At 40.0% G+C, this 12,601-nt stretch overlaps 1 protein-coding gene across 9 annotated transcripts in view; it reads left to right on the top strand.

Moving 5' to 3' along the window:
- Nucleotides 1–12,601, top strand: part of GIT2 (GIT ArfGAP 2) — a 96,529-nt gene that overhangs the window by 28,143 nt on the left and 55,785 nt on the right. For 7 of the 9 annotated variants that reach the window (XM_073672789.1, XM_073672775.1, XM_073672822.1 and 4 more), the window contains exons 8-10: nucleotides 904–949; nucleotides 3,049–3,100; nucleotides 3,176–3,248. In XM_073672789.1, the coding sequence (XP_073528890.1) occupies nucleotides 904–949; nucleotides 3,049–3,100; nucleotides 3,176–3,248 (171 nt within the window). The remainder of the gene's footprint in view (nucleotides 1–903; nucleotides 950–3,048; nucleotides 3,101–3,175; nucleotides 3,249–12,601) is intronic. The other 2 variants (XM_073672781.1, XM_073672838.1) reach the window with 1 other exon arrangement.

The raw sequence follows: 12,601 nt of genomic DNA, 5'->3' as shown, positions 1-12,601 counted from the left end.
TTCTTACCCTGCAATCTTCAGGAGGTCACTGTCCCCCAGCAAAGCAGGAAGTTGGGGGCCTGGAGTGGTGAGCCCCTGATGATTGATTTGGAGAAAACCTCTTTAAGCAGGTTAACCTCTTTATGTATAATTTTTACAAAACTGTGTGAAAGGAGAATGTAAGAAACTTATCAATATATGCTCCATTAGAAGTGTTAGACCACGTTCACACGTACAGTATTTGGTCAGTATTTTACATCAGTGTTTGTAAGCCAAAATCAGGAGTGAAACAGTCAGAGGAAAAGTATAGAAACACGTCACCACTTCTGTATTTATCACCCATTCCTGGTTTTGGCTTACAAATACTGATGCGAAGTCCTGACGTGAACATGGGCTTACACAGTTTTATCATTCCACTAAGCCTTGCCCTTATTGGCATAGTTTTCTCCTCTGTAAGCACCATTGCTTTGTCCAGAAAATGCCCACAGATGACGGATCATGTACATCATCCTCTATTGAAACGCACTGCATTTTCTCTAGATTTTTGGACATCCCGGACCTGATCTAGTGTTGATGAAAGCTTAGAAGTAAGACAACCGAATACTCTCATTTGCGCAGGTCCGGTGTGTTCAGGAAATGATCACATATGCTGTGCGTCTTAATGAAGGTTGCTGACGTACCGATCACGTCTTGGGCCACTTTCTGGACTGGATTGCTGTGCTGTCAGAATGAGGCGGTGGGGTTGGCGGAGACTGTTATCCAGGGCGCATCAACTCATAGAATACTAAGACAGAACCTCGGCGTACATAGTGATAGGATGCCTATATTACCCTCTGCCACATTTGGAAACATTATACATAGCATGGATAATGCCTGTTATTAATCAAATAAAATAATTAAGCATTGGATTTTTTATTTTTTTAGACCACAGAAGTGGACAGCACTTTATTATACCCCACATGGCAGACAGGTAAGATTAGATTGTATCTCTAATGGAAAGCGGTTCTTAATTTTAGCTATTAAATGTCAAACTGTAGGCAACTTATATATCCATTTGCTATGGATCGATGTAACTGATGAATGAAAATGCATGAATAAGTAAATCCATATATTGAATTGAGCTGGTATGTATCTTCTATATGTATTGTAAGTAAGATATTGAAAAGTAAAGCCTACAACAATGCATTCATTATCTCCCGACAATCATTTGAGGTAACAGAATACTTGCCGGGAAATAATATGCGGAATTCTGAGCAACCATTTAACTTCAAAGTGCCACAAGCGGCTGTCCTTGTAAGCAGTAACTTCAGCTGTTATCCAGGCTTTTTCTTTTTTTACATTATACAAGAGAGAGACAGCTGCAGGGCAGCTGCGGGAAACCCTGCTAAATAGGCGCTTTGTTGTGTAGACAGCTTTCATGGTAATGTGGAAGGTTTTTTTTTTTTTCTTTTGCATTTTAAATATGCATCCATAATGTTAATTTTCCTTTTTGTTCTGCGGCTGCTCATGTGGAAAAAGGAGGCTGTAAGTACAGAATCTTTTTCAAGGATATATTATTCTTTATTACTTATGATTATGTTAAAATGAAGCCAGTTTGGGCGTTGTATAATATACTGTAGCTGCCTCGTATTATGGTAATTTGTGGATAAATCATTCTTTAAAGGGGTTTTCCCAAGAACAAAGTTTTTATTTTAATCAATAGCTCTTGGAATAATAATAACTTCTACAATTGGTTGTGATGAAAAAGCTTGTTCCTGTTCTGAGATAATCTTATAAATGTGCCCCTGCTGTGTACTGTGTAATGGCTGTGTCTGACCGTACAGGGACATGGTCTGATCTTACCACATCTCCTGGGCAGGGGAGGAAGCAAAAGAGAATACAGATAGGACAGCACAGGACACAGCTCCTGGGCAGGGGAGGAAGTAAAAGAGAGTATACAGATAAGACAGCACAGGACACAGCTCCTAGGCAGGGGAGGAAGTAAAAGAGAGTATACAGACAGGACAGCACAGGACACAGCTCCTGGGCAGGGGAGGAAGTAAAAGAGAGTATACAGATAGGACAGCACAGGACACAGCTCCTGGGCAGGGGAGGACGCAAAAAGAGTATTCAGTCATTACAGCACGGGATCACAGCACAAGAACATTATTTTTACTCACATTTAATCTTGGAGCTTTTTTTCATCTAGTGATTAAAATGAACTTTAAGCCCTTTAAGTAAAGGCGATCTTTGGCATTCTTCCATCTTTTGACTATATTTTTTTTCTGAATTTTCCTGTTAAGATGGATTATACAAAGGAGAAACGTATTTCTTTTTTTTACTATAGTACTTGCTTCTATAGGGCTTTTTGCTCCTTTTACTTTTACTACTTTATTTGATCCGTAATAATTTAATTGCCCTTAAAGAGGTTGTCCACTACTAGGACAACCCCTTCTTGAGTTTAATGTTTGGCGCCAATAAAATAAAAAAGCTTATATTCATCTCCTTTGCTGGCGCCGTTCCAGCGGTGTGGACACTTGCGGTCCCAGGGCTCTCGTGCGGTTATGACACTTGAGCCCGGCGCCCAATCAGCGCTGGCGTCACCGTCTCTACCTTCGTACCAATTGAACATGAAGATGTTTTTCATGTCAGTCTTGATGAGGAGATGGGCTGGAGTTAGACGCTCCTGATTCATGATGGAGCACATTTCCTTCATGAATCAGGAGCGTCTGACGAGTGGCGTGCACCTCGCCACAAATCCTACTCCAGGCATGATAGGGGGATCATTAAAATCAATATTAGGAGTTTGATGATGTGCTGCTAATGCATTATAGAGGTTAAACCTAGTAACAGGTTCTCTTTTAATAGAAAATATAGTAGCCGGTTTTAAGCTAACCCTGTCTGAGCACTTTTGTGATGGGTGGGTATCTTAGCATCCGGACCATCAGTGATCCAAACTTCTGACAGTCTTTACCAATGTCCTCTTCCCAATGCTTGTATGGTATACCAGAAGATTTTCACTATAGTCCCCATTTTATACATGATATCTGTCTTCTAATTACTCATTACAACTTCTTTTATTGTTTTCAGCAGTCTAGACTTATCAGAACTGGCTAAGGCTGCAAAGAAAAAACTTCAGTCTGTGAGTATGAATAGTGGTAGCTAACGCTAGATAGGGTTGTGCATGGGGAATTTCTCACACGTGTCGTCTTTGCAGTTAAGCAATCACTTATTTGAAGAATTGGCAATGGATGTTTATGATGAAGTTGACAGACGAGAAACTGATGCAGGTAAGTGATATTGAAATGACTGTGTAGTCCAGTGCCTACAACCAGATAATAATTTTCATGCATAGCAGTGGTAGTGAAAGCCTTCATCACATTTACAAAGCCAGTGATGTAGTGGGACAAGTATTCTGAGCTCCAGCTATTTCTCCTTCTGGAGTTGGGGGGAGCTTAAATCTGTACACAGGGTGATATCTGTACACATATATATATATATTTGAGCCATAAATACAGGCAATTAAAAAGTTTGTGTGTTTGAGCATCAGTAGAAAACTGACTGCAATAAGATATACTTTATTTATCCCGGAGGAAATAGGCGCTTATGACTTGTAGCTGGTGGTGTTTCCTCTGCTGTTTTAGGTTTCTGTTTTCCTGTGTTTTGTATAACACAAAGCGTTCATGTTGGATTTGTCAGTAGGTTATTGCAAATAAAAATATCCACAAAAGCAGTTCTCTGCTTCATGGTTGCATAATTATATGTGTTACGAGTTATTCCCCAGCCTCCAATTTGCCCTTTGTTGCAACAATGAGTTATTAACTCCTTCACAATATTTGACGTAAATTGACGTCATGGTCGGGAAGGAGTTCCTGCAAAATTACGTAAGTTTACAGCATGGCGATCTTGCGGGCACAGGAGCAGTGCACGCACGATCGCTGCTGGGAGCTCGGCTTAAAGCTATGTTCACACATGTTGTGTGTTTTTTTTTTTTTTGTGTAAATCAAGTTTATTGAAACTAAGTATGACACAGCAAAAGAAAATCACAGTTTTGACTTATTGAGAAAATGCTAGTTATAAATGAATAACAATTAAAAGTTACAGTGTGGATTACATAACCTTAGAATCGTTAATAATCATTCTAATCAATATTGGAGTATGAAATGAAATAAAATAGTAGAAACATGTGTAAAAAGGGAATATATAGAGGGGATTAAAAAAGTATGAGAGGGGAAGAGCAGAAAGGGAAAAAGGAGCGGGTTGAAACTAAGATCTCATCTCCGGACTAGCCCGGATCCCCCACCCGATGAGTAGACAGGGGTCGACTGATCCAGGACATGGTTTGCTTGTGAGTCTCAAAGTATCGGGGGTATGAAGTTGGACATTCTATTTTAGAGTGCGGGTTGATGTCCTGTCAGCCAGGAATCCAGGTCTGGAGTCTCCCTAAATGCGATCCAGGGAGCCCAAGTATTATAAACTTTATCAGGATCTGCAGTAACCTGACCTATCATCTGCTCCATTCTATAGATGTTATTAAGTTCAGATGCAAATTCAGAACGTGGTGGCGATTTTTCTTGTTTCCAATACCGGGGAATCAAGTTCCTGGTGGCTGTGAGAAAGTGTCTAAGAAGGCCCCTCTTGAATTTAGAGATCGAATTGTCACTTAAGGATAATAAAGCTAATTCCATTGAGGGTTGAATCTTGCGTAGAGAGAGTTGATTGTACAATTCGAAAATTGCCACCCATACTTTCTTAATAGGAGAGCACGCCCACCATATATGTGTGTATGAGCCTTTTTCTTCTAAGCATCTCCAACAGGTGTCTGGGGTTGTAGGGAACATAGAATGAATGGTCGAGGGACATCTATACCATCTTGATAAGATCTTGGAACTCCTCTCATGTGATACCAAGCACAACGAAGATCGGAATGTGAATAATAGAATTTTCGATTGATCCTTGGGAGACAGAGGTCGTCCCAATTCACTCTCCCATTTTGAGAAGAACAAAGGAAAATCATGAGAAGTTTTGTTCCTCTTGGTAGAGTTTGTATAAGAGAGAGACGGTATGGTCTGGAGGGTTCTTTGATATACATAATGTTTCGAAGGGGCTAAGCGGTCTAAAAATATTAGTTTATTTGGCCATTGTATTAATATAGCTTTTTAATTGTTCATAGAAAAAACAGGAACCTGCAGGGGCTTCTTCACCTAGGAAGATTTCTTGTAATGATCTCATTCCAGTTTGGTTTATGTAATCATATAGAATCGGTTGTGTATTTTTATGTTTGTTTAAGAAATTTGATCTATTGATACCTGCTGGGAATGCTGGGTTATTGTATACTGGCGTTAATGGTCCTGGCGAGGAAGAAATATAAAGAGCCATATTCCCTTGTTTAATAAATAGAATGAGATTCTTTTTTTTTAAATCAGATACTTTTTATTAAAATACTTTTTGAACATTACACATAAACAACATTGAGGCATCACCCAACTGGCAATGCCCTTCAAAACCCACCCGTTCCCCTTCCCCCCCCCCCCCCCACCCATTACACCCCCAAAAACCATATGGCAAAGCCAAATTTTATTGCAGACCGCATATTATCATATAGCTTATCTAACTGTTAAAGCATTGATAATTTGATCCATGGATACAGAGCATAATATCCGACAGTCAGTGATTAGTCAAGTAGAACCTGAGAGACAAGAACATTTCAAACTCAATTGATATTTAAAATGGATATAATATGTAGAATGAGATTCTTAGTGAGGAAGGGAAGGGAACTCTTCCTTCCACTGCTCTTGTAGACCACAGGCCTGCCTGAGGGTCACGGCAGATGAGATCCTTTTCTAGATAAACCCATTTTTTATTTCTCCCATTGTGAAATAAATCTAGTATACATGTGCCGAGTGATACATAACTATATAGGGTAAAATCGGGAAGACCAATTCCACCGGCTTGTTTAGGCCTGCTTAGTAAAAAGTGAGTTAGACGTAGTTGGTTATGTGACCAAATGAATCTGGAGATCGCTTTCTTAAGTCTGGAGAAAAAGGAAGCAGGTAGGTATAGCGGAATCATTTGAAAAAAGTATAAAAGGCGTGGTATAAGGTCCATTTTTATCATTAACCCTGCCAAACCAGGATAGTTGTAATTTATGCCACTTCTCTAGGTCAAGTTCAGCTACGTGTAGAACATTCTTGAAATTGGCATCATACAACTGAGACGTTTTGGCAGTTAATTTGATTCCTAAATAGGTGATCGAATCAGAACGCTATTTGAAAGGAAGAAGCTAATTGGTTCACCAATGATGGTTCTAATGATATGTTCATTATCTCAGATTTGTGGGAGTTTATTTTGAAGTTACTTAGGGATCCAAATTTATGTAATTCTGAAATTATATTTTATACTTGTTATGGGGGATGTAATATATAAAAGAATGTCATCTGCAAATAAAGTTAGTTTGTGTTCCTCCGATTGCAACTTCACTCCTTTAATCGAGAGATTGCCACGTATTGCGGTTGCAAGGTTTTCCATGGTGAGCAGGGCTGTGGAGTTTGAGTCGTGGAGTCAGTCGGAGCCCATTTTGGTGGAGTCGGTATAAAATGGACCGACTCCTAAAATATATAATAAATTGGGTACAGCAGTTCAATGCAGTTTGCGGGGAATATTTTTTCATAAGAATTTGGGAAAGTTATGAAATGTCCTATAAATTTCTGTCCTATTCCTGGTCTAATATGCAAGAAGAGTTGTCTCCAGCGACCACAGGAGATAATGTTCTTAAAACTTGACGTTTATTTAGCCATCATGTTAAAAAGCACAGACATGCAGAAGTGAGCAATCCCAGTGCAGGGAACAAGTCCTAGGCGTTTCAACCTACACGGTCTTGGTCATGGATTCCTGATCGAAGGGTCTAGACTTTTAGCTGAGATGAATCTATGATACAGTAAATTTGTCAGTTAAGCATGAGCCATGTATGAGGGAGTCGGTGTCATGGAAATTGAGGAGTCGGAGGTTTGGCTTACCGACTCCACAGACTTGATGGTTAGTATGTATAGGAGGGGTGAAAGGGGGCAACCTTGCCTCGTACCATTTTGTATTAGGAACGAGTTTGATATAGAGCCATTAACTTTTACTTGAGCAGTAGGAGAAGTGTATAATGCTGTTATTCTACGGAGCATATTTTCTCGTAGGCCAATTCCTTCAAGAGTTTGGAATATGAATTCCCAGTGTACCCTGTCGAACGCCTTTTCGGCGTTGATTGACAGAACACACATAGGATCTGCCCCCCTCTCTGCTCCATCCATCAGCGAAACAGTCCTTATGGTATTGTCTCTTGCCTCAGGCCCCGGGACGAATCCCACCTAGTCCTGATTTATCAATCCTGGAAGAAGAGGACGTAGTCTATTTGAGATCATTTTTGCATACATTTTGATGTCTAGATTAATCAGGGAAATGAGGTGGTAGCTGCTACACGATGACAGGTCTTTTCCAGGTTTGGGGAGCACTGTAATATGGGGAGATAAGGCCTGAGATGGGAAAGAGCCTCCCAAAGACATGGAATTACATACTGAGAGGTATAAGGGGCTCACTAGTTAAGTAAACTGTTTATAGAAACCAGCGGAAAATCCATCCTGGCCACAGCTTTCCCCCAACTTTAATTCTTTCATGGTTGAAGTAACTTCTTCAAGGGAGAAATCTTTTTCTAGATCTAATAGTGTTTCTTCCGGGACTGTGGGTAGTTTTTTCTGTTGTAGGTATGATTTGATTTTGTCGCGGAGTGCCTTCACTGGGAGGTCTTTTAAAATGTCCAGCTATATTGTACAGGGATTTATAATAATCACTAAAACTAGCAAGTATATCGCTAGTACTGTGGACTTTCTTCCCCTTCAAGTTTTTAATGAATGGAATATATGTGTTTGGGTTACGTGGGTGAATAGCCCTAGCCAGCAACTTACCACTTTTTTGTTTCCCAAGTGATAAAAGCGGCTGCTAATTCATTCTCTGAAGCATCGTGTCTTCTGGTCTATTATGGCAAGTAATTTTTGCCTAGCTGTGGAAAGATGTGAATATGTATTCGCAGATAAGTCTTGTTTATGTTGTTTTTCAAGTGTAAGAATCTGAGCAGATAATTTGACTACCTCGTCGGCTCGCTCCTTTTTAAGGCGTGCTCCATGGAATATAAACACACCCCTCAGGACACATTTTAGTGCTTCCAATCTGATAGATGGAGATGACGAGTCTCCACTATGATCGGCCATGAAATTGGTTATTACTTGTTCTATTTCTGACCTGCATGATGAGTCTTGAAGTAAATTTTCATTTAGGTTCCATCAGAAGCCTGGTGTATGATATGGGTTTAATAGTATCGAGAAGAATATGGGAGCGTGGTGCCACCATAGTATCGACCCCCACCTCTGCCTTAATTAGGAAATCTAATAAGCTATGGGAAACGAAAAAGTAATCAATTCTGCTATAGGTATTGTGTACCCGCGAAAAGAAACTAAAATCTTTAGTGTTGGGGTGCAAAACCCTCCAGACGTCTACCAGTCTCAAGCTGCGCATCTGTTTCTTTACCGGTTGTAAAGAAGAAGGGGAGCATGAAGACTTACCCGAGGAAACGTCTAATGTGGGATTCATAGGAAGATTGAAGTTGCCCCCGAGTATCACAGGAGAGGAGCCAGCAAACTCCTCAAGTCGCCTCTTACATTCTGCCCCAAATCTCTGTTGCCCTTGGTTTGGAAAATATAAGTTAGCGATAACAAGTTTGCCGGCCGCCCAGGAAATTTGTAGAAATATATACCTGCCCTCTGTATCGATTATGGAGTCCAGGATCTCAGGCATGAAAGATTTATGGAAGGCTATTGAAACACCTTTTAGATTTGGAATTTGGGTTGGAACTATGAAACCACTTAGGATAATATTTCGATATACATTGTGGTACAGCCCCAGTTTTAAAGTGAGTCTCTTGGAGCATTAAGACTGAGACCCGTTGTTTGTGGTTTGAGTATAATACCTGTCTTTTCTTTTCTGGTATATTTATCTCCTTCATGTTGAAGGAGCAGAATTTGATTTTATCCATAGTCTATGAATTTTTCTGAGGCCCGAGACCCTGGAACCTAATCCGGAGGAGAAATTGGGGGAGAAGCGGTAGAATTAGGGGAGAGGGTATGTTGGTAAGAAGGAAGCAGGAGAAGATAGAAGAGGAGAGATAAGAGGTTAGGGTGAGTGATATTGGGACTTGAACACCGAGTATCAAGCGCCATTGGTGCGAGTATTGGTAGCAATTTTCTACCTAAGCACCAAAAAGGAGTGAAAGGATGCAAAGGACGAATCAACGTTCTCGCCATGCTCCCCCTCCACCCAACAGGTCTCATATATGTACTAGAACTATTACTAACTAAACCTATCAAATAGGTGGCAAGTTTAAATTTAAGATTAGGGTTAAAGTTATAGCTAGAGTTAAAGTTAAATCAGCTCAAAACCCTGTGTGAGCAAGTGACTATAGGACATATCAATAACTAATCAAACCCTGCTACTCATAACCATCCACCAGGGTTGGTCTTCTTGTGCGACCTTTAGATGAAAATGGTGAGTGGGTAATTACAGCAGGGCTCCCTCCTATAAAATATTGCCACCACAGCACAAATATATGGTAAACTGGAATGTAACTGAAACTCGTCAAAATTCACTTAGTAACAAACAGGCAATTTGGAAAAAAGTCAAATATGATGAGTCCAGGTGGGTTCACTGAACCTTGTGTGGCGCAGTGGTTAGCACTGCAGCCTTGCAGCGCTGGGGTCCTGGGTTCAAATCCCACCAAGGACAACATCTGCAAGGAGTTTGTATGTTCTCCCTGTGTTTGCGTGGGTTTCCTCTAGGTTCTCCAGTTTCCTCCCACACTCCATGGGGACAGCGACGATAATGTATGTAAAGAGCTGCGGAATATGTTAGCGCTATATAAAAATAAAGATTATTATTATGTGTGGTCCCCGTCTTATGGTAAAAATAGACCAAAGAGGATATGGGAACAAAAGCAGGGTAATGCGTCAAGGGAATGAAAAAAGAGAAGTTCTTCAGGTCACGTTAGAAGGTGCCCTGTGGTTCTTCTGTTTTTTTGGTTTGATGAGCTTTGAGCCATCTTGGTGGTGCATCCGGGAGTGATGGGATCTGAGGCCATTCAGGAAGGTCTATTATGATTGGGAGTTCAAAAGTTCCAAGAAAGTTAGCCAAGTCTCCAACACGACGGAATATGGCAGTTTCCCTCCCTTGAAGGCTGTCAGTTGAAAGGGGTAGCCCCACCTGTAGGAAATGTCTTTCTTTCAGGCCTGATAATAATGGTTTAAGCGCTCTTCGTAGTTGTAGCGTGTGTCTGGATAAGTCTGAGAGCAGTAAAATTTGATGACCAGCGTGATTTATGTTCCCTTTTTGTCTTGAGGCTGTCATGATGGCTTCTTTAACTTTGTAATAGTGAACTCTGCAAATAACGTCTCTAGAGCGTGTTTCTGATGATGGTTTTGGGCTCAAGGACCTATGAATGCGGTCAAATTCTATTGTATTAGCTTTGTTATCTAATATGTCCAGGAAAATGTTTTGAACTGTGGAATCGAGTTCTGATGTACTTATGGATTCCGGTAAGCCGCGTATACGGATATTATTTCGTCTATTACGGTTTTCCAGGTCTTCCAGTCCAGATGATATGTCCTCCAGTTTGAGAGTGTGTTTAATTATATCTTTTGTGAACTTGTAGTTCTTGGAGAATATCTTCCTGAGATTTCTCCACTTTCTCAATTTGTGAGGTGAATTCAGCTTTCAGGTTGTGGAGTTCTTTTTTTTATAATAATTTTCTAGTCTGCACACAAACTCCTCCAGATCTTTTTTAGTAGGTAGAGTTTTTATGTATTTGCTTAGTTCAGATATATTCATGTCATCAGCAGCTTCACTGTCTCCTTCATGTTCATCTGTTAGCTTAGGAAGGGAACCATGGGAGATCAGGGACTCCCGTGATGAAGAATTGTCACGGGGTGTTTTTTGAGCCATCGTGGATCTTGTATTCCTGGCCTGAGAATTTGAGCTTAGATAACGCTTCATTTCTTCAGAGGTATCCTCTATGTTGTGGGGGGTTTTTTACGTCACAAATCTGCAGCAAAACTGATCTCTGGCAGGAAATCAGCTGCGTCAAAAATGCTGGTTTTCCCTTTGTTTTTGTGCGTTTTTTCAGCGTATTTTTTCACTGTCCTTCTATCTTTATTTATGCATGTACATAAAGTTCTGTGAAAAAAAGAACCCCATTCTATTTTGCCATCAAAAGCACTAAAAAACACTGATGCAAATTTTGGAGAGTTTTTTCAGCGTTTTTTTTTACCCCCCATTACTTCCTATGGGTGAAAAAACGCTGAAAGAAGGGACATGCTCTATTTTCCAAAAACCCAACCAAGGCCCAAAATACGCAACAACAAAAAAACGACGTGTGGACAGAAAATTCTGGTTTCTCATAGACTTTGCTGGTACTGCAAAACACAGCTGAAAATTTGCATAAAAATCTGCAGCAAAAAACGCTGAAAAACATAACATGTGCGAACATAGCCTAAGTCTCCAGGCCATTTATTCTCCTAAATGCTGCGATCAATAGTGATCGCAAAATTTAGACAGCTTTGAGAGGGATGGGGCTCCCTCTCCCTTCCCATGGCACCCCTGTGACGACATCGTGATGGCCTGATCGTTGCTATGGCTACCCAAGGTCGTCATGATGACCTCCATGTCTGCCAGCTACGGTGTCCTGTTTTAGGCCATGCCAGGGAGTGTAATCTTAAAAAGGCTTCTATCAGCATAATACTGACCGGTATAATGCATATCAATGCATTATACAAGTGGTCAAAGTGATAAAAGTTAAACTCCCATTGAGGGACTAAGTAAAAAAGTAAAAAGAAATTGTAAAAATACTTAAAAAAAAAAGAAAAAGAAATCATAAAATAAATAAATAAATTAATAAAACCAATTAATTAACAAAAAAGTACACATTTGGTATCGCTGTGTCCAGAACGACCCTTCTATAAGATTGTCACACTACTTAACCACTTCAGTGAGCATAGCAAATGCTATGTTTTTTTCATCATACTGCTGTGTAATAAAACGCCATCAAAAAGTCCGATGTAAATAAATATGGTATCTCTGAAAACGTCATCTTGTCCCGCAAAAAACAAGCTGCCATACAGCTCCATCAGCGGAGAAGTAAAAAAGTTATAGCTCTCAGAACAAAGCGATGCAAAAATAATAATTTTTTCTATAAAAAGTTTTTGTGTAAAAACATAAAAAAAATGATATAAATGTGGTATCACTATAATCGTACTGACCCGAAGAATAACGTTGTCTTAGCAATTTTACCACACGCAGCACGGCATAAAAAAAAACAAAACAAAATTCCTGAATTGTTGGCTTTTGTTAATTCTGCTTCACAAAAATCAGAATAGAAAGCGATCAAAAAATGTCATGTGCCCGAAAATGGTACCAATAAAAATGTCACCTCGTCCTACAATAAACAAGCCATCACATGACGCTGTCGGCAGAAACATGGAAACATTATATCTCTGAAAATATGGCGATGCAAAAAAAACAAAACATCTTTTAGTGTGTGACAGCAGCCAAACATAAA

This window comes from Phyllobates terribilis, unplaced genomic scaffold, assembly GCF_046119375.1.
Source record: "Phyllobates terribilis strain yellow unplaced genomic scaffold, ASM4611937v1 Scaffold_1__5_contigs__length_1240528914, whole genome shotgun sequence".
Taxonomy (NCBI): domain Eukaryota; kingdom Metazoa; phylum Chordata; class Amphibia; order Anura; family Dendrobatidae; genus Phyllobates; species Phyllobates terribilis.
This window is presented reverse-complemented; position numbering and strand designations above follow the sequence as displayed.